Source organism: Balaenoptera borealis, assembly GCF_965194805.1.
Source record: "Balaenoptera borealis genome assembly, chromosome: 7".
NCBI classification, from domain to species: Eukaryota; Metazoa; Chordata; class Mammalia; order Artiodactyla; family Balaenopteridae; genus Balaenoptera; species Balaenoptera borealis.
This window is the reverse complement of record NC_138864.1, coordinates 129304724-129326658: the sequence shown is the minus strand read 5'-3', so window position 1 is coordinate 129326658 and position 21935 is coordinate 129304724. Positions and strand designations below refer to the sequence as shown.

The following is a 21935-nucleotide window of genomic DNA, read 5'->3' as shown; positions in this document are numbered from 1 at the left end:
TGCATAAAAATATGAATGATAACATGAGGCAGAATAACAGAGACCAAATTAGATCGTATGTATAATCTCTATAAAAATGTTTGGTGTACAAGTATGAAAGTAAGCCAAATCACATTTAAGACTCTTCAACAATTTGCCTGTATTTAGAACGTCAAAAACAATTCTAACTTGAGAATACTTCTCAGCTTTTGAGAACGAATGGAAAGCTGAATGTTAACTCTGCAATTTCACAATTTCACAAATAGGAAAATGTCCAGATTGACATCCAGTTAAGTCCAGAAAAAGTCACCTTTGGTTCAGATGTGAAACATATAGCGATTATGAGGAAAAGAAAACTGTATGAGGGACCAAAAGTCTCCTGCTTCCCATGGACCTGGGTCAGAGGAAAGGCTCTCTCATGACAGACGTGTGACACGGGGACAGCAGACACGGGCCAGCAGCTGGCAGTGCCGAGATGTAATCGCTTTGCTACGCAAACTTCTTACAACTTTAATTTTGACTGCTTTGATTTCTAATAATAAAGTTATAACTACGGAATTATTGGTCCAAAGCGCTATCTGGGATGGAGCTCTTTGGTTTCTGCTCAACATGGACTGGCTCTTATTATCATGTTTGGTCATAAGCCATTTGGCCAGAAGGTATTTTTCTGTCCATCTGGTCAAAGTCCTGATGGACCCAGACAATGACCTGCCCTGCCAGGTCCCTCATGCCTTTGTCCCTCCCCACCCCATGATGACCCCGGTTCCAGCAGATCCTGGGCAAGGCCAGCTATGAGCCGAGATGCACACAGAACACGTGTGTGGCTACAGCACAGCATGTGGCGCCTGCAGCAGGGACCTGGGCCTGGAGGCGGCCAAGGAGGGTTTGGAATGAGAGAAGGGGGAGGGAGGGAAGACACCCAGGTCTGTGGTCCAGAGCCCCTACCCTGAGGCTTGCCCAGTCCTGGCCAGGAGGGGAGAGGAGCCCCTGCTGGTGGTCCCAGAGTTTGGGGTCCAGACATGAGATTTGAGAGGGCTTCCCACGCTGGGCCAGGAGGGCTGGGAAGCACCGTGAGCCCAGAGGAAGGTGGAGGCCGGAATCCGGGCCAGGGTGCAATCTCCATCTCCCAGACCACCCTGCGAGCTTCTTCCCACTGGCGCCTCTGCACCCATCAGCCATCGCCGTGTAACAAACATCCCAAACTCCGCGACTTCAGACAACAACCACTTTATTATTTCTTATGATTCTGGTGGTCACTGGGCTCAACTATAGGTATCACTGGGGTCTCTCGTGGGGCTGCGGTCAGGTGACAGCTGTGCTGGGGTGCCCACAACAGCCTCTGCCACCCATCAGGGCTCTGCAGGGGGCTGGGCCGAGGGACCTTCTGGTTGTCTCTCTCTGCCCCCACCCAACCCCGTGTCTCTCTCTCTCTCTCTCACACACACACACACACACACACACACACACACTCTCTCTCCTGGTTGTCTCCTCAGAATTCGCAGCGGCCCGTGTGCATCAGGACCCCATGGGCAGTGTCCCTGAGGCACCCGCTGGCCCTGATGGTGAAAGGCCCTCGCCGCCCTCCTGGGCCGCAGACCCCCTGCCTGGCCTGGGGACGAGTGTGGACGCCTCTGGTGACCCTCAGACTAGGAGGTGGTCTGCTCTGGAACAACCGGTCCCTGAGCAATTTCTCTTTTTATCTAAAAGCGGAGGGTGTCCTTTTGGTTTGGGAACAAAAAGTCGCCTTTCATAAGCGCTTGGTTTACGATCATTTGCTAAAATTAAACCCTGTTCAGCATTTTTAGACTCAGTAATTTTCAACTCAGGCCATGTGATAAGTAACCTGTTTTATTAGTTAAAAGAAAAAACTTGTCATATTTGTGCACGGGTTCCATTAGACTTTGCCCGTGTGTCACCGGCTCTCAGGGGACGCGGTGAGAACGGCCTCTGTGTGCATCAGGGTCGGGCCCTCGGGCGGCAGCAGGAGACCCGCTCTACCCCCCTGACCGCAGGGTGCCAGCGTGGCCGGCAGGCCGGCGGCTGGGAGAGGACCCTCGCGGGCATAGACAGCGAGCAGCCGGGACCCCGGGAAGCGCCCCCAGTTCACATCCACCTCTGCTGAGCCAGGGCGACAGCAGGCCCTGGAGACGCTGCGAGCCGGGAGGGGTGAGGCCCGACTTCCCGGTGTGGGAGCGGGTAGAGGCAGGAACAGGAGCAGCCGGCCGCTGTGCGGGGTGCCCCACACGACTGCCCCCCAGGGCAGGTGAGTTGTCACCCTCCCTTCACCGACGGGGACACCGGGGCACAGAGAGGGGCCTCTCGAGGGCACACGGCCAGTTGATGGGGCAGGTGTTCAGGCCACCTGGCTCAGGACACGTGATCCCACTCCCAGGTGGTCGGATAATAAGAGGGGTGGGGCCGGCGGGGAAGAGAGCAACACATGGGGCCCCAACCTGGAAGTGAGGGTGGATGAGACCCGCCACTTGGCTGAAGCCTGGGGTCAGGCTCGGGGGGAAGGAAGCAGGAGGGAGGTTCAGGAGGTCGAACAGCGCGTGGGCCGGGCCACCCAGAGAGCAGTGCAGGTTGTGCACTGCACAATTCCCATCACGGCAACGTCAACGTGCCCCCTGAACTGGGCAGCTGGACCAGGCCAGTAGAGAGCGTGGCAGGGAGGGGAGGCCGTGAGGCGGAGGGGTCGTGAGGGGGGACGTGAGCTGGAGCACGGGCTTCACGTGCCCCGTCTTTGGAGGAAGGCGCTGGACTCTGCTTCCATTGGGGCCACGTAAGTCCCTACCACGTGGACTGTTCTGCAGGCCCAACTGCAAACCCTGGGGGGAAATAAAATCTACCCATGGCAGTAGATAGTGAAATCCAGCAGGCAGGATTCTGGAGGGGGTCGACCCCTGAACAAGAGAACAGCACAGAATGAGTTCCTCGTTTTATCCCAAGGGCAGCCTGTAGCTGTTGCCTCAGTTGTAGCTGTTCTGGCCTGAGCAGCCAGATCCCGGAATCCAGGGCAACCACAGCCTCTGAAAAGTGAGGGAGGAATCCAAAAGGGGGGCCTTCAAACTCGGCCCCAATCCCCGCCAGCCCCTGCAGAGGCAAGCGCAGGACTCAGAGCAGCCCCACCGAGGATGAGCTCCTGAACTGGGTTTGGAGCTGCCACCCCAGGGGCAGGGTTTGTAGTCTGAGGTCAACCCTTGAGCTGCTGCTGAAACAAATGAACGGGAACATAAAATCCAGAGTCTCCGGCTGGGCAGGCACCTGCAGGCCTTCATAAGGTCCTCCAACACAAGGAAGCAGCAGGGGTGACACTGGAGGCCAGGTGACTTCTGCCCTCTCCTCTGTCTCACGTGGTCACCCACAGACCCAGTCACTGTGTGTGCGGGAGCCCACGCATGGGTGACCTGCCAATCGCCCAGCCAGGCCCCGGCCCACCGCCATCACTGCTGGCCAGGTGTGCGGGGAAGGCATCTCAGGTCAGTCCAGCCTCCGTCTTCCAGCTGAAGCGCCGGACGCCATGGAGAGAGGAAGTGGTCCCCGCAGTACCCTGTATTGTAAACTGCTCACCCACGAAAACCGTGCAGACATAATAACTCACTATTATTATTGTGGTTTTTAAATTGAAGTAGAGCTGATTTGCAATGTTGTGTTAGTTTCAGGTGTACAGCAAAGTGATTCGGTTATACATATAAATATATATATATTCTTTTCCAGATTCTTCTCCATTATAGGTTATTACAAGGTATTGACTATAGTTCCCTGTGCTATACAGTAGCTCCTCGTAGTTCACTTATTTTATATATAGTAGTGTGTATATGTTAATCCCAAACTCCTAACGTATCCCTCCCCCATTGTTTTAATCTATCAATACCACATTTGGGGGTGATTTGTCATGAGGCAGAAGAAAATAACAAAGAACCTCAGGAACCTGCAAGACCATATCACAAGGTCAAACATTCATGCGATTGGAGTGCCAGACAAAGAGGAGAGAGAGAAGGGGGCAAAAAATATTTGAAGATTAATAGTAAAAAGATTCCAAAATTTGATGAAAGACATAATTTTACAGTTTCAAGAAACTCAAGGAGCCCCAAGCTGGACAAATGCAAAGAAGAACTTGCCCGGGTGAATTACAGTCAACCTGCCAAAATATCTCGAACACGCCTAGTGAGAATGACCCGCTTTGGAGAGGGAAGCGGGTTCAACCTGCCGCCTCCTTGCAGCCCCACTGCTGCTGTGGGTCCCAGGGACCCAGACGGTCACAGGCACTTTTAGGGCCAGGCCTGGAAGTGGCCTCCAGGACTCAGGCCCACCTTCTAGAGGCCAGAGGTCAGGGCCGGGCCCCACCCAAAGCCCTGGGGAGGCGGGGGAGGCGGGAGGTTGTGGGAAGACGTGGGCTTCCTGAGCGACCAGAGTGGGACCCGGCGGTGAACTCAGCTGAGAAGAGGCGTCCTTCGCTGGCCGTCTCTCCAGCCATAACTTCCTAATCACACCTGCCCAGCTGATCTGACCTCTGCACTCGGGGAAATCTCTGTCCATACAGAGTTGCTCCATTTCATTCTCCCCTTTCATCCCCTTTGAAAATTACAAACCTCTCTAATCTTTGCTGAAAAGCTAACGATCATTTACACAGAGCAGAGTTAAGCCATAACTCTGACGGTGCGCCAGGCTTGTCTGTGGATCGGGGACTTGCCCCTCAAAAGCCCTTTGCTTCCAGACCGCCCTGCAGCGTTGCCCAGCCCTCGCCCCGCAGACCCCTAATCCAACATCCTTCCTTTGCCCACCAGGGATCAAAATAATTTTGAAAAATCTCATGCTACACCGTGGGTTTTGGTTTTGTCCAATTCCTGATATTTCAGCAGTGTTGTTTTCTGCCACTAAGGGTGTTTTCGAGCCAGCAACACCATAGGTGACATTGTCTCTGAAGGAAATACATTCTGAATTTCAAACAACTGACTTATTAAGACATTTGCTGTTTGGAAATAAGGCACCAGCTGCATTTTAACTCTTTGGAGACTTGGGCTCCACGTATAGTAAATGCAGTAACTTCCAGGTCCCCAAGCTGTTCATTTCACCAAAACGACCCATTTCCTGACCATTTCACTCAATAGAAGCTACTGTTGCCAAGGCCTCCAGGCCTCAAAGGCATAGGTGTGAAGCCGTGAGGTAGCAACTTGCAGGTGTCCTCCATCGCCTGGCACCGTCTCAGGCCTCACGGCTCCCTCGGAAGTCACAGCCTGGGGTCAGAAGCACCCGAGTCAGTAAATGACCGAATTACGGGGAAGTCCCTGTAAACCACACAGCACTGAACCAATGCGAGGCCACTGATAGTAAACAACTTGCCATGATCATCACATGTTGGTCCCAAAGCAACAGCAGGACCAAGGCTGCGGCAGCTTCTAAAAATAGAATCCGAGGGCCTAGCAGTCGCCAGATGCCCTCTGATGGAATGAAGGAAGCACATTGGCCAAGGCCATCGGAGGGCATCTTGCAACTGGCATACACACGTGTGCACCCCGGTGCACAAATACATATGCGCTGTGCACACACATGTCTACATACGTGTATTCACATATAGGCACATACTTTCACGTGCACACACACACACCCACACACGCACCATGATGCACATGCACACACGTCACACGCGCACGAGGACACAGGGCCCAAAGGGACTGCGTGACTTCCTAGGTTAAAACATAGGCAACATCTGGGCAAAGAGGGAGAAAATTTCTAGAAATATGTTAGAATCCCGCAGACTTGAACTACATACGATTTCTCACTTGGCCCGCGGCCCCCTTTCCCAACATGGAAGCTCCCCAGGAGGAGGGCTGGCGGGTCAATGCCATGTCCACACAGGAGAAAGCCAGCTGTCAACCCTGCAGTGGACCAGCCAGCGGGAGCGACTCGGACCCTGCGAGGCCCCCAGGCGGCCCGTGGGGCCGGTCACCGCTCAGGAGGGTCGGGACGTCCACCGGACACAAGGAAGCGGCTCTCATTCTGCACACACAGGGCCCGCCGTGCACTGTCCCACGGCCACGGCCGGTGGGCGCGTGCCCTGCCCCGTCACAGAGGTGGCCAAGCACACACCAGGCTGGACCCAGGCGCGCCCGCTCCAGAGCCTGCTGCTGGTGACCTGCCGCCGGGAGGAGCGGAGATCGGGGTGGCTCCCGGATCACTTCCGGCTGCATCTCTGCACCGGCTGCTGAGTCACAGCTGGCCTGCCCCACGCGCACTGACTCGGTAAAAGCATTTTTATCCAGGTCCCTCCGGCTCCCAGGCCTTGTAGACAGAGCCAGCGACGAAGGCTGTGTAGACTGACCTGGGCAGGCCGTGGTCTCCTGGCCCAGCACAACCGCACTGGGGGCCGGGTCTTCTCCTTTAGGGGAAGCTCACGGGTGCCTCGTTTGCTCACGTCCTCAGGGGCCTTGGTCTGATTTTGTGCAGAATCAAACCTCCGGGACTTCTGAGGGCCTAAGGCTTTTGCTGTCCCAGGACACGGAAGATCTGACCTGGAGCCTGGCCACACTTGCTCTTCTGTCAGAAAGAAGACTAGGAACGTCGGCTTCCATTTCCAGGAGCCCGAGGACACCGGCGTTTGGAGCCGCCTCTGCTCCCCCTCAGCCCGGATCACACACGGACCAAGGCCAAGGCCACCATGTCCCCGCGCTGTGCCGGCTAACACTGCACAGGGATTCCGTTCTGCTGGGTGTCAGCTGCTGGAAGGCTCCCCCATTGGACTCCGAGGGTCACTCCCAGCGGAGGTCCAGGACCCCAGCCATTACTAATGTTCTATGCAGTTTTTTTGTTTTTCTGCTGCAGTTTTGCGTGGATCTGGTCAGGCCAGGGCTGGGGGCCGAGCCAGGGTGGGCACGGCTGCAAGAGTGGCCTCGGCACTCCCCGAGTCTGGGTTCTATGGCAGGTGAGTCAGACGTGATGGTTTTCAACGGCCACTGATCTTTCCTAATTTTATAGACTCGCGTTCATACAGGCCGGTGATTGCTCACAGGGTCAATGATGTGAGTCGATACCATAAACTGTACCCATGAGGGATTCTCCCCGCTTCCCCCCAACCATCCCCGCAGACCCCGTGTGGACCTCCCTTCTGTTTTCCCAACAGCATAAAGAGGGTGCTGGCGGTGAGATCGACAGTGAGCAGGGAGACACTGCTGCCAGTATTTTCTGAGCTGCAAAGGTGCTTTCCAAGCACAAGCCTGGGAGCCGCTGGGAGCCGGGCCTCTGGAGAGGCCGGGAAGAACCCCGGGGCTCACTCAGGCCGCCAAACCCTGGCTGGATCGAGGGGTGCAGATACGCCCGCAGGAGGGAGGAGTTCATCCTGTCGGGTGGAGAAGACATCCCTCTCCCAGCCCCTGCCCTGCCCGCGGAGCCCGCCAGCCGGCACTCATTAGTACACCCATCTCTCATCCAAGCTTCTGGGTGTGATAAAGAATTAGGGTTAGCAAACTAGGTGAGGAGAGGGCGTCTGGAAGTGACACCATGGTGATTGATGCTGCTAATAAGCCTTAAGCTGGAAGAGTTCCAGTCCCGGCCCAACGCATCCCTCCCGCACCCGCCGGCGGCTGCGAGGCCCACCCACCTGCCTTCCTTCCCCAGCCCGGCCTGTGCCCCGAGGCGGCGCGGCCCTGTGTCTCTTGGGGCGGCTGCAGGCCTGCCTTCCGAGACCGGGTCTTCCTCCTTCCATCCTTCCCTCGTCCCTCCTTCTCCCCAAATACTCCCACATCCCTAAATCAAAGGAAAAAGAGTGCAACTGCCCCTCGTGCATACCTCTCGAACACGACCCCGTGTGCCTCCGTCTGCGTCCGCAGGGTTTTCTTTCCACTTTTTCTTCCCCTCTGGGAACCGCAGAAGGCGTGTCCGTGGCAGTAGATGGCCGGGCGGTGGTGGCGCGGCCCCACTGACGCTGCTCTGTGGCGCAGACCCAGCGGCCGCGCTGCTCGTGACTCGGTCCCCGTCTCTCCCGCGAGCGTCTGTAGAAGCAGCCCCACTTTAGAGAAGTTCCCGTTAAGACACGACACATTTCATTCTAGGAGGGAAATGTGTCCAAACGACTAAAGGGTTTTTTCTTTTTAATTCATTGTAGGTAAGCACCTTCTCAGAGCAAAACATTGGCCTGGGTGTAGTGAGAATTCAAAGTGAAATAAACAGTTCCTGCCCTTCAGAAAGTGACAGCAAAAAAAAAAAAGAAAGTGACAGCAGAGGTCACAGAGCAGGTCACCCAAAAGTGTCCTAAGAACTAAGGTAGGGGATTGGGCAGCAAAAGCGCAGGAGTCAAGCCAGGGGGCTGCTCACCTGGGGAGAGCTTCAAGCTGTTCCAGCAGCAGGGACACGGGGGACGTGGGCAGACCTGTGGGTCAGAGCAGGGCACGGGTCCAACAGGGAAGAGGCTTGGAAGGGAGCTTGAACCCGCATGCAGGCTTGGCATCAGGCTAAGGACTTAGAGTTCTCCTGGAGGCATCGGGAGCTGTTAAGGGGTCTAACCAGAGACGAATGACACAGTAAACAAAGTGGCCTTGTTGGGCTGAGCCATCTTGACAAAGAAGAAGCAACACGGTGGCCAGGTGGCCCACAGCTGGAAGGCTGGCGTGTCCCTCCCGCGAGCCACCGGCCCCCCAACCTGGGCAGTCCTCTCCTGACTGCCTTCCTCTGGGCCACCGAGACCCCCAAGGCCATCACACATCTACCCTGCCTGGGATGCCCTTGATCTCTACTGATTTATCTTCCTCTGCTCCAATATCGTTCCGGATAGCACAAATTGAATTATTTCACTATACTGACAGGCTCTGCTCCCGGACTCGCAGCAAGGCACCTACCCCTGGTTCCTGGAAGGGTGGTCGAGCCTTGGGAAGCTCCTGGGGGTCCAGGCAGGGAGACTCATCTTCACTCATGTGAGGAGTCTTGTCAAGCGCGGTCCTTTCACGCAGAGGGGCTGGTGGGAGATTGATGGATCGTGCTGCGGGAAAGACACAAACACATCTGTCGATCGAATTACAACGACAAATAAAACAATGTGTGCGAGACCCTGTGCAGATTGAACAGCGTTACCTGCGTCTACGGGGTGTTGTGATGTGGATAGATTCTGGGAACGGCTTCAGGCATCCACCACAGGCACCATTTCCCTTTCCAAATTGGCTACATTTCACCCGGAAAGCCTCCACATCAGCTGCTACACACACGCTGGCCGAGTGTCCGTCCTCACCCGAACTTCCCCCCGACCTGTAGCTACACGTGACTTTTCCACCTAAAACCCACCACACCCCCGACTCTATGTGGCAAAACTGAACATCTTCCCTGTAAGCCCCCTGTTTGCCTCCAAAGACACCCACAGAAAGTCTTCTTGGACTTTCCTCTCTGTCCCCCCATCCTCCTCGTTGCCCCCATCCTAAATTCCTCCAGACGCCCTCCCTCCATCCGCACGCCGTCGCCTGGGGCCACCCTCTCGCTGCTTCTCCTGTGTTTACAGGACACCCCCCCCCCCACTGTCTCCCTCGGCCCCTAATCCACGTCCATGCCACCATGGCTCCATCTTTGCAAGGGCAAATCTGATGGTGTCACTTCAGCCGTCAGCGGCTCCCCGTCCCCTGATAAATGCATCCAAGGCCCTTCACACCCTTCCCGCCGCCCTTCAGCCGGCCCTCACCCCTCCCCGGCACAGACTGTGCTCTGGTCGCGCTCCACTCCCGCAGCTCACGGACCCCACCTTCTTCCACGCTGTTTCCACGACGGCAGCGTCCCCCCTGCTCCCTCCAGGAACCCCTGGCTGATCCTTAAAGACGGGCTCAGTGTGGGGACTTCAGCCTCCCAGCCCCTGACACTCGCCAGCCGACCACTCATGCATCCCTCCCCACAGCGCTGTCCCGGGGTTTCTTTACACCTCTCCCCCCATGAGGCTGTAAACTGCCTTATGGCAGGTTTCTTTACACCTCTCCCCCCATGAGGCTGCTAACTGCCTTATGGCAGGATTTTGCCGTTCTTCTCGGCATCCTCAGAGCCTTGCACACGTGTCAGGCGGTCAGTGAATGTCTGTTGAATGGGGGAAACCACGAGCGCCTCCCCTTCCCCTGGCTCTGACATCCACCATCTTTACAATTCTTATTATTTCTATCCTGCCTTGTTCCAGAGGGATCTAAGGATACTTTGATCAAAACTTCACAAAGACCCATTTCCCGGGACTCCTGGATTAGCTAAGAGATCCAGAGGCTTAAAATGATAAATTCTTCCATTCAACCAACAAATACGTATTCAGCTCTGGGTGCCGGGGACGCATTCAGCCCCACGTCCAGCTTCACCCTAGACATCCTCAGGAAGCTCAGGTTTTCTCACTGATTACGGGAGGTTTGGGTACGAGCAAGAACTACGCATGGTCTATACATGATCCCAGGAGGAGGTGGCAAGAAGTCTTTTATCCGTTCCTCGAAGGGGATCTGCTGAAGACCCCAGTCCTGTGTCTCCCCACCTCGAATCCTGAGAACGCTTTCCAAGGAGCTCATCCATCCCAGACGGCAAACTTCCACAGGGACTTCAGCACCTCCAGCCAAGCGGGAGTGATGGGAGGGTCCTGGCGACCACCCGCCAGCTCCAGCATCCGGGACTCAGGTTTATCCCCAGTGAAAAGAAGGCCTGGACGGGATGCCGTCAAAGATCTTCCCGTCTCTGGAGTTCCGGGGTTCTGAAGCTCTGCTCCACAGGAGAGGGTCGGGGAGCCCAGACGGGTGGAGCTGCTCGTCCTAAAGAAAACCAGCTAAGAGGGACGGGCGTGGCCTCTCTGCCGAGATCACCGATCAGCGCACAGGAGGGTCCAGGCAGGGGGTTGAGGGAGCAGAGGTCTCGAAGGACCCCGCTGACAGCTTCTGCTTTGTCCGGGCCCTCATCCAGCAGGCGTTTGTTGGGATGCTTGATCTGAAAGACGCTGTATGGACAGAGGGGCACAACGGCCGTGAGCAAGTGGGCAAAATCCTGCCGTGTCACACTCAGGTGCGGGGCGGGGAGGGTCACTTACGAGGCTGCGACGAGGCTGTGGAGGGGACGAAGCAGGCGGGGAGGCTGGGGCGGCGGTGGACGAGGAGGAGGGATGCGGTCGAGCCCACCTGGGGGACAGGGACAGCTTCCCAGACGGAGGACGTGCCGGGTGTCAGGACCCAGAGGCGGGATGGGAGGTGGCCCCTGAAGGGGACGGCGCGGGTGCCGGGAGGTGGTCACCCTGGCCGTGCAGCTGCCGGCCGGGCGGTGGACGCGGTGAGCAGGGGCGTGGCTCGCGGTGAGCAGGGGCGTGGCTCGCGGTGGGCAGGGGCATGGCTCGCGGTGGGCAGGGGCGTGGCTCGCGGTGGGCAGGGGCGTGGCTCGCGGTGGGAGAGCGAGGAGTGGGGGATTCCAGCACGAAAGTCAGTGTTCCGGCTTCAGCAGCTCGGCGGATGGGGTGGGGCTGCTGCCGGGATGCCGGGTCCTAGAACAGCCTAGGAGGCCCCTTATCTCAGAGACAAAGAGCCTCCTCAGGCGCTTTATGTATTTTTTTTTTAAAGACAACCCAGTTTTTTAAAAATATTTATTTGCCTGCGCCGGGTGTCAGTTGCGGCATGTGGGCTCTAGTCCCCTGAGCAGGGATCGAAAACCCGGGCCCCCTGCATTGGGAGCGCGGTGTCTCACCCACTGGACCGCCAGGGAAGTCCCCCCAGGCTCTTCTCCCACGAAAAGGCTGCCATATTCCCAGTTTCTTTGCTCTCTGTGGGATCCGCCCTCGAGGAGAAAATCAGGCAAAGCTGGTGTTGGGTGGCCGCCTCTTCCTCCTGCGGCCAGATGTACAGACGGCACAGGGAAGGCAGGAAGCCGGGACAGGCTGGAACCAGTGGGCCTGTCCTGCTCGCCCCGTCTCATCCCCGGTTGCACCCTGCGTCCTGGGTTCTCCACCGTCAGGACCCCGGAGGCTCTGGCCCCAGCGCGTCCCTGCAGCTGCTTGGCCTTTTCCTAACAGGGATGTAGTAGCACCTGGAGGGGCGCCCACGTGGGACCAGCCCTGACGGGAGAGAAACAGGGGACCTGTGGGCTTGAGCACCGTGAGCAGACAGCACATCCCCCGTGGGCCCAGGGCCTCCCCCACAAGCAGAGGCGAGCCAGGACCACGGAACCAGGGAGGGCCCGCAGTCCCACACCAGGCGCCCTCTCAGGGGGACCATTTCTGCCGTGAGACGTCAGCTGACCATCACCTTAACACACCTCAAGGACACCTTCCAGTTCATCTCCTGCCCCCGGTCCCAGGACTGGAGACTCAGCAACTGCAACACTAGCAAATTTCATGTGGATTCTTAGCAAAATTCTAAAGCACTTTATTAAATGACGGACTGGGAGTATTCATGTTATTAAAGAATATGCAGCATTTTATGAGCCAGTGTTTCCTGATACCAGAACCAGGCAAAGACACCACAAGATGAGAAAACTGCGCAGCACTGTCTCGTGTGAATATGGACGCACAAATTCTGAACAAAACACCAGCAGACTGAATCCAGCAACATATAAGAATTATGCACCATGACCAAGTGGGATTTATCCCAGGGATGCAAGAGTGGTTGAAATCTGAAAATCAATTAAGGTAATACATCAAATCAATAGAATAAAAAGTAAAAACAACACGATCATCTCAACACATACAGAAAGAGCACTTGACAGACCCAAGATCTTTTCATGATAAAAACACACAGCAAACCAGGAATAGAAGGGAAATTCCTCAACCTGACAAAGGGCATCTAAAGGAAAACCCACAGCTAATGTCACACTTCATCGTGCAAGTCTGAATGCTTTCCCCATAAGATCATGAAGACAAATGTCGACTCTCACCTGGCCATTCATAAATGTGCTGGGAGCTCTACCCAGGGCAGTAAGGCAGGAAAAGGAAATAAAAGACGTCCACGTGGGAAAGGTGACATGATATGGTACGTACAAAACCCCAAGGAATCTGCTAAAAATCTATCACAATTAATAAGTTAGTTCAGCAAAAGAGTAGGATACAGGTCAATATATAAAAATCAATTATATTTCTATACACTTGCAATGAGCAATCTAAAACATGAAATTATGAAAACAGTTACATGCACAATAACACCAAGAAAAGTAAATTACTTGTGAATAACTTTAACAGATGAAACGTAAAACGTAGACTCTGAAAACAACAAAATATTGTTGAGAGAAACGAAGCTCTCAATAAATGGAAAGACATCCCATGTTCATGAATTGGAAGACATGACGCCGGTAAGACGGAAGTATTCCCCAGGCTGATCGGCAGATTCACCTCAATCCCTACCGGAACCCCAGCTGACTTCCTTATGGAAACTGAGAGCCTGCTGTAGCAAGGGTTGTACCGGGGTGCACATAGAGTCCCGCACAGCTCTGAGGCCAGAAGTCTGCGGACGGGTGGGTGAGCCGCACTCCCTCTGAAGCTCTGAGGGGAGAGACTTCCTTGCCTCTGTGGTCATGGCGGGCTCACAGATGTGTCTCCCCAGTCCCTGCCCCCATCGCCAGGTGTCCCCTGCAGGTCTGCCTCTCTGCCTTCCTCTACGGATGCCTGTATCGGACTGGGCCCCTCCTGCAGGATGCCCCCCTCTTAACTCAGTGATACCTGCAGGGACCCTGCTTCCAAGTACAGGGTCAGGACTTTAACATACATTGGGGGGGGGCACAAAATTCAGCCCCCAACTGGCCACAGGAATTTGCCTTTACGATGCGTTTTACTGAATTCTCCTCCTTTGTCCTCGCAGGCACCAGTGGGAGGGAGGCTGCGTCACCACGAAGCACCCGCCCTTCCACTGGCTGTGGTCCTGCTGTGTCCTGCTTTGTTTGCTTCCCCTTCGTGGATCTCTATAGCTTAACTTTTCAAGTTTTTCTTTTTTTTCATCAACAGTGTTCATTGTACCAGCATCGAGCACCACACATGCATTTTGAAGGGTCTACTCCCTACTTTGTATTGGAACTTGGACCTGGAATGTGCCCTAGGACAGATGTTTCAAGAATTAAGCGCCGCCCTAAGGTGGAGGGAAGACGCCACTCCTCCCGCCGTGGCCAGAGCAGCGAGGGCGTCAGGAGCACCCGGGCGTTTGGGTAAGAGCGGGACCCACCCAGACTTGCCGGCTCAGAATGACGGGAGCAGCACCCTCAGTTCCATCAGCCCTCTGGGAGGCCTTCAGTAGAGGCGGTGCCTCCGCACTCTGGTCACCTCGTTTTGCTGCCTTTATTGCTCTGAGTCTGCTGTCCTGGGGAGGGGGGACCCTGCCCGCATCACCTGCGCATTTCCTGCCCCCAGCACACACTGGGAGCATTTATAGATGCTCCATGAAAGTATCTGTGACTGACAGCTCACAGCGTGGAATGATGCTGATGGCAATGTACCTCGTCCGTGACCACAGAGATGCTCTGATTGACAGCTCCCAGTGGGCTCTCCTCCCCCAGGACCTGGGCTTCTCCAGAAGCCGGTTCAGCCCCACGCCTCCTGGCGTTCACCTTGCCCCGGTAGGGGGTGGGGTGAGCTTTGGGTTCCTCTCAGGCTCCAGAGCAGCCGCGACTGACCTCTGTGAGCTCCTCTCCGGTTCGCAGGCAGCTGCGAGCTCTCCCCGGGGAGAGTCTAGAATGGGCCTCCCCTCCCACCGTGTCCCAAGATGCTGGGACCACAGGTGACACCGGTTCGGGCCCTGAGAGCAGCCGGCCCCAGGGAACAGAAGGAGACAGCCATCCAGGACCGTCCACCCTGGAGCTCGGACAGGAGGCTGTGGTGGGGAAAATGGGGACAAGGGACCTATGACAAAGGCTAGGACGCTGGCCCCAAATGTGGAGGGGACGTGAGCCCCCAGCTCGACTGGGGAGCTACGAAGAACAGGAGCTTTAACCGTTAGAAGGTTTAAAAGGTCATTCTGCATATATTAGTAAAAAAGCAATAGGAATTTCTAAGCAGCGACAGCTGGAAAGAGCAGAAGAAACCCTCCTTCAATCACCATGGAAATCTCTGCTCATCACACACAATCATATTTAGTTATTAATAGACGTCAGCTAGACTGACATTTTGCACATTCATCCCAAGATGCGTCGGGGACACTTCTGGCATTTAGTTTATCATTTTCATCAGTGTCTTCCATGGATTGACCGGCCCGACCCCAAAATCTCACACTGTCACTCATCATAAGTGAATTTATCAACATGTACAGAATCAGAATACACATGAGAGTTTTGACTGTTTGCATATGAAATTACTTCATTCTCCACGCTTCAAAAAATTCAATTTTGCATAATAAATGATGATAAGGGCCAGTTGACAATTATATAGGTGGGAAGAGTAGGAGGGAGTGATTGGAATTTCAATAGGCCTGTGAATGTATCTGGGGGCTGGCTAAGTAATCAGCACCCAGGCGGACTCTCTCCATTGTCGGGGGTTAGTACAAAGCCTCCAGCTCCTATTAGAGGCACCCTTCACTTAAACTGCAAATTGGCACAAAGCCTGTTAGTGCTTTCCTCTTGAGACACATCTCCAACTGACTTAGATGCACAGTCAGCCGGATATGAAAATTAATCAGGCTAGTATCTGAATGCAGGAAAACAGCAGCCTGTCTCAGAAAAATCTCGCAGGGACACACACACACACACACAGACACACACACACACACAGACACACACACACACACACAGACACACACACACACAGACACACACACACAGACACACACACACACAGACACACACACAGACACACACACAGACACACACACACAGACACACACACACACAGACACACACACACAGACACACACACAGACACACACAGACACACACACACACACACAGACACAGACACACACAGACACACACAGACACACACACAGACACACACACACGCACAGACACACACACGCACACACACACACACAGACACACAGAGACACACACACAGACACACACGGACACACACACACAGACACACACACAGACACACACACACACAGAGACACACACACACACAGACACAGACACACACACACACACACACAGACACACACAGACACACACAGACACACACACAGACACACACACACACGCACAGACACACACACGCACACACACACACACAGACACACACACACACACACAGACACACACACACACAGACACACACACACACACACACACACAGAGACACACACACACACTCCACGGCCAGCCTTGCGCAAAACACAAAGTCTGCCGTCACCTGCCGGTAGACCCTGCCCATAACACCCTGAGTGATTGGATGTGGAGTCGTCACATCAAAGAAGGGAGAGCAGAGCTCGTTCTGGGTTTTTCCAAGGGCAGCCAGTCTCCCACCACAGGGCAGGGCTGTGCTCAGACGGAAATGGGCTTTTACATCTGATTACAATGGTTTCGGGACAGTATTGCAATTTGGTTCATTAGGTAGAGGTATCCCGCGTGTTCTAACCTAGTTATTGTGTCCGTTGAAGGGCCCCCACAAAAATTTCACTGTCCCCCTGCTGCTCTGCACCCCCTCCGCCCATGTCAGGCTGAGGCACAAACACGGCAGATCTCCAGCAGCCACCAGAGGTTCCCATCCTGATGGCGGGCGTCTGCCTGCTGGTCCCGTGGACCACGGGGCACACGCAACATCCCCAGCTGTCGTACAGAGAGGGCTTTGGGGAAAAGCTAACTTCATCTGCGATTAAAAAACAAATCCATACACCCTATGTAATCCTAAGCTGTCCTTCCCACTGAACGTGTGTTGTCTGCAGAATTGAGTTGTATGTTCTTGCCTAAAACAATTCCTGTTTTTCCCACCCATGTGTCTGCACATTGCAGCCCCTCAAAACGTGTGGCACTTTCTCAGCCGCGATGTTGCAGAGAGCGCTGGGCGTCCGTGCGCCGTGCGTGACCTCAACCCCACCGTCGGAGGGGCTCTCCCCTTCGGGTCTGCACTCTGGCATCCGTGTTTGATGCCTGCCCTCCTGATTCCTCCCAGACCCTGTGTGGAGTGACCGCCACTGTCATTCTCTGCCGAGATAAGTGGGAAATGAAGATTCTGGGAGAGGAAGCTCCCCCGCCAACCTCTGATGGTCCGCGTGACCCTGCCACTCTCACTCCTCCCACCTCCAGGCATTCAAGAGACTCCATCCCGAAGGGCGCACCCACCCGGGACGCCTGCAACCTTGGTTTAAAAGGGGGCAAGTCTGGTTTAAACCACCTGCCTCTCCTTGGATGTGGGCAGATCGTCACCAAACTCGCCTGATCCGAAAATCTCCCCGGAGAAGGGGGGGACACACCCACCTTCAGGATTTGGCTCTAGATTCATGAAAAAGAAAATGCTACCATTTAAACCCTAAAGAACAAGATGGAATTTATTGGAGACACGAATGACTTCTTAACAACTGGGTGCTAATTCCAGGAACATGGGACAGAACGAGCTGAGGCAAACACAGAACATGATGGAACGTCTCAGAGGGCTTGGGTCTAATCCAGCCTGAGGAAGGGGTCACATCTCCAGGCACCTGTCAAACCCGAAGGGGCTGAGATGGTCCTGGTGGCCCTGCAGCAGCTCTCCCGCCTGCACACCAGCCTGGGAAAGGGGGGGCCCCGGCCCCACTGCTGGACAGCCGAGAATCTGGGTAAATCCAAGTTCCTGCTCGGGGGGAAGACCAGTCCCAAGACACTGGACTCCACTGTGACCCCCTTCCTGCCACCCCTGCCCTGTGACCCCCTCCCAGGTACCCCCTGCGACCCCCTCCCAGGGACTGCTCCTGGTGACCCCTTGGGCACAAGCCCGGTGTCTGGGGCTGTGTCTCCAGGGCGAACGCCACTATCCACCTCCCACCCGTGTCCGTCTACACAACACCAAACAGCACGACAACCGGAGAGCCTCCCCTTCCATCCAGCACTGCCCTCGGTTGTGGGTTGCAGCACCCGGCACCCCTAGTTCCCAAACCTCATGCCCCTCAAAGTTACCCGGGGTGAATTGTGGTGAATTCTGGAGAGACGTGTGCACTGGGCCACGCAGAACAGCGCTGGAAGAGCTCTGGGGCTCCTGTAAGGGTTTAATCCATGAGGAGAGGAGAAGACAATTGGACGCAGAGGAGGAGGAACTGCTGGAAGCTGGAAAGCTCACCCGCTCGTCCGAATGCACTCATCAGAGCAATGACTGCAGAAAGCGACTCCCTCAGTGGGTGCAGTGGGTACAGAGGGGTGCGGTGGGTGTCAGGGTCTCTGGTGGGGTGCAGGGGTGCAGGGGTGCAGTGGGGGCAGCGCAGCTGTTTTCAAGTCACAGACACGGGAAGTCTCGGGACTGAAGGCTGGGGGAAGGGCTGGAATTGGGGGGCGGGGTGCCACCCGCTGGATTCCCCAGGGAGCCGAGCAGGCAGGACATGTACGGGGGTGACCGTGGGTCCAGTGACCCTGAAAGGCAAGGGAGAGGCCGGCTACGTGCCGTCTCACTGGAGCCCCCGCCGGCCCAGCAGAGAGCGATGGAGCCAGATGGCCCTGCAGAGCTGACGGGCTGGGCCGAGAGGGTGGGGCCACACACACACACACACACGTGTGCACAGACACACGCGCACAGCTGCGGCCCTGAGGAGCAGCGTTCTCAGCTGAGAACATTCCAGACGGGGCTGGGACGCGCCTGCCTTCCCCAGCGCTTCCTGTGCAGCAGCCCTCCACTCGGGAGGGGGTCCCCGCAGGCCCCCGGTCCAGCTGCACAGCTAAGAGCCCACCCTCCCTGACCCAGCTCAAGACAGCCTCACCCCAGGGAGGGCAACCCAGAGGTCTCTGGCCTGAGACACCAGGACCAGCTGAGGGCAGGGGCCAGCCCTGATGAAGGGGGCCGTCCACAAAAGCCTGCACACCGAGATATGAAAGGCCTGGCCCTCAGCATCCAGACACAGAGCAGCAAGGCTCATACACCGAGCAAGACCGGGGCCCCTCTGCAAGGGCGCCGGCCTCCCGAGAAGGAGGCTGTAGGGATAGACTCGGAGGCCCCACCGTGAGATGGCCGGGACCTGCCCAAGCCAGCTGCAAAGAGCCTGACTCTTAAAACCAACGCACATCCAGAGATGCCCAAGCCTGGGGGATTTATTTACGGAACAAAAACTACAGGCAGAAGAAAACTTCACAGAAAATATAATTAGACTGTCCAGAGAGATAAGAGAAAATATCGCAGCCAAGGGGGGAAAAAAAGCAAGATGCTATTTAAAACCAAAAAGAACAAAGAGTCGAAAAGAACTCCTGTGAAATAAAAATTTTAATAGAATGTTTGGAAGAAAAAGCTGAGGAATCGCCCTAAAAGTAAAACTAAGAGCTGAGAGCAGGCGGGAAGGGATAGGCAGAGCACAGCCTCAGACGGGGTCTCAGGCGTGAGGAGGGAGGGCAGCCGCGGAATGAGGCCCTGGGGCCCCAGGGCAGGTCCCCCCGCCACTCCACCACGGGGCTGCACCCCTGCCCGCACCAGGCGCCACCTGAGCAAGACCCACGACAAATTCACTGTCTGAGCCTCCCTCCGAGACGGCAGGTGTGCGATGGACTCGGAGGCTTTTCTCGGCAGGGCCAAGCAGCCTTCCTCTTGCTTCTCTCTGGGCTCCGACGCGCGGTTGTAGACGTCGTGACAAACGAACCCTGAGTTAGCGGTGGTTGCACGTGGCAGCTGAGGACTCTTGTGACATCGTGTCACTCTCAGCTTTGAATACGTGTGCAGTTCTAGACCTACTGTGTGTGTGAACTGCCAGCTCCCTCACGCTGGTAGCCAGACGGCCGTCGGGCAAGAATCGAGAAGAGCTGTATCTTTACAATAACGTTGAATGCCATTTAATTGATTGAAGTGTTTTAAAATTAAATAAAATTTGAGATTTTTAAAAATAATTTTGATTTAAAGTTTTTTATATTTATTAATTCTAGTTTGCATGGAGCCTTTCAGATTTAAGAGAGAATTTTAACACTCTGGAACGAAAAGCTTTTTAGAAAACATGTATAATCTTAATATTTTAATTTTTACATTTAATTTACACTTTTAATTCAAATTTTATACACTGAACTATAACTACCTTTTATGTGTCAGTTCTTTAAATCATAACTGTCAACAGACTATAAGCTCTGTGAAAAATATTATGAAATGATAATCAGTTATTCTGCTGAAATAAAGGGAAGAAGAATAACCCTGGAATAAATATGTAACGATTTATAAATGATACTTGCCTCCTAAGTCTCACCCAGAGAGCTCTGGCCCATCAGCAGATCATCAGACACACTAAGTAGTAACGATTCATCCCTGACGTTTGCAAACTTCAGTTACAAAAAGCTTAACTGTTGATGGACCCCTTTGGTTTCGGCAAAGATGAAGGTGCATCTGTCAGGCGGGAGGAGGGGGGGTGCTCGGGTCTGTCGGTGTGTGTGGTCCCCGTCCCTGGCACCCACCCGAACCCCACACTCACCAGGGGCAGGTCTCAGCTCTGGGCCGGCAGAGGCACAGCCCGGCAGCAGCTGCCCTGTCTCCTTGGAGACCCTGGGGAGGCTTCGCCCACCAGAGGTCCGGCCTCGGGCCTCAGACACCAGCCACGTGTTCCTATTTCTCCCCTTCCCTCGCTCCTGCTTTTGTGACACCTGCAGACCCTCTGCAAAGCCCTCTAGGAAATGCTCCCTCAGGGGCTCTTGGGAGCCACAGAAGTGCCAGGAGCCTTGGCTACTCCTGTCGGACTTGGGGGCAGTCCCAGCGGGGCCGTGGACCCTGCCCTCCCCACCCCAAGCCTCAGGTGGAGATGGCCGGGAAGTCACCTCCGGGGGGGGGGGGGCAGTGCGCTGACCGCAGCGTCCAGGGGGAGGGGCGGGGAGGGGTTAGAGCAGCAGCAGGGACCAGGCGCTTCCCTGGACAAACGCGGGGCTGGGACTTGTGTTTCTCTATAGAAGCAGCGATCCGCCAGCTAGGAGGGGGGGCCGGGGACCCCCGGCAGACGCGGGGCCGCGGGACATCCCCGTCCGTGAGGAAGCGGCGGCGGCCTCCGCAGCCGGGCTGCCCGAGTCGGCTCCCCGCGTCCACAGGAGGGCACGGCCCCGCCAGGCAGGCTCCCTCGGGGGGAACGAGGGCGCTCCGCTCCGAAGCCGCCTTTGGGCCTCAGGAGGCCCGGCGCCCAGGGAAGCCTTGGGGGCGGGGGGCGGAGAGGCGAGAGCGTGCGGACCGCGTGCGCGGGCGACCCGGTGGAGTGGCCGCTGGAAACCCCGGGGGGCTGGAGGGGAGGAGCGGCTCGTGCCCGCTAGAGGCTGAGCTGCGTCCCCTGAGAGTCGTGTGCTGGGGTCCCGACCCCAGGACCTCAGGATGTGACCGCGTTCGGAGGTGGGGGTCTCTAAAGAGGTGATTAAGATAAAACCGTGGGTCATGGCTGGGCCCCGATCCCATACGACGGGCGTCCTTATAAGGAGATCAAGACGCAGACGCGCACAGGGGAACCGGTGTGAGGACACGGGGAGAAGACGGCGCCTACGCGGCAAGGGGAGAGGCTCAGGGTGGCACCTGGCGTCCCCTGCAGTCACAGGCCGGTGTGAGAGCAGCACAGGGCTGACCCGGGGCCGGGACGTCACTGCCTGGTCCCAGCGGAAAAGGACTTGGACGGGCACCCAGGCCAGGTACCCTGGTGCCGGCGAGAACAGGACTTACACCAGGGAGTCTCACAGAACCAATAGAGTTTAACTCCCATTTTGTGAAAACGGAAGTTCTGGAAAGCCTTTCTGCTAACAAATGCCTGGAAAGGTGTTTAAAATGATACAAGCATTACTCAGTGTTCTGCTGAGGCACGAATGAGGTGAGGCACCCGTAGTGGAGGGAGAGGGATGCGGGAGGCGAGCCGCACTGAGCCAAGTGCACCTGCCGGCCGGGCCCCTCCCGCACCGGCCCCTCACGGCCAGAACACGGGCCCGGGCCCTGAAAGACGGAGGGGCCAGGGCGTGAG

General features: G+C 55.9%; 1 protein-coding gene across 2 annotated transcripts; it reads right to left on the bottom strand.

The window, feature by feature from the left end:
• Nucleotides 1-76: 76 nt before the first annotated feature.
• LOC309631599 (uncharacterized protein) lies at nucleotides 77-20748 on the bottom strand. Of its 2 annotated transcripts, XM_082398149.1 has the most exons (6): nucleotides 10997-20748; nucleotides 10454-10906; nucleotides 8811-8950; nucleotides 8290-8344; nucleotides 7765-7967; nucleotides 77-5216 (listed from the first exon to the last, which is right to left on the bottom strand). In XM_082398149.1, exons 2-6 carry the CDS (start codon nucleotides 10485-10487, stop codon nucleotides 5094-5096), a joined length of 555 nt encoding a protein of 184 aa, XP_082254275.1. In that variant the 5' UTR covers nucleotides 10488-10906; nucleotides 10997-20748; the 3' UTR covers nucleotides 77-5093. The 2 variants fall into 2 exon arrangements, with proteins under 2 accessions (XP_082254275.1, XP_082254276.1); XM_082398150.1 differs by lacking the exon at nucleotides 10454-10906.
• Nucleotides 20749-21935: the final 1187 nt, after the last annotated feature.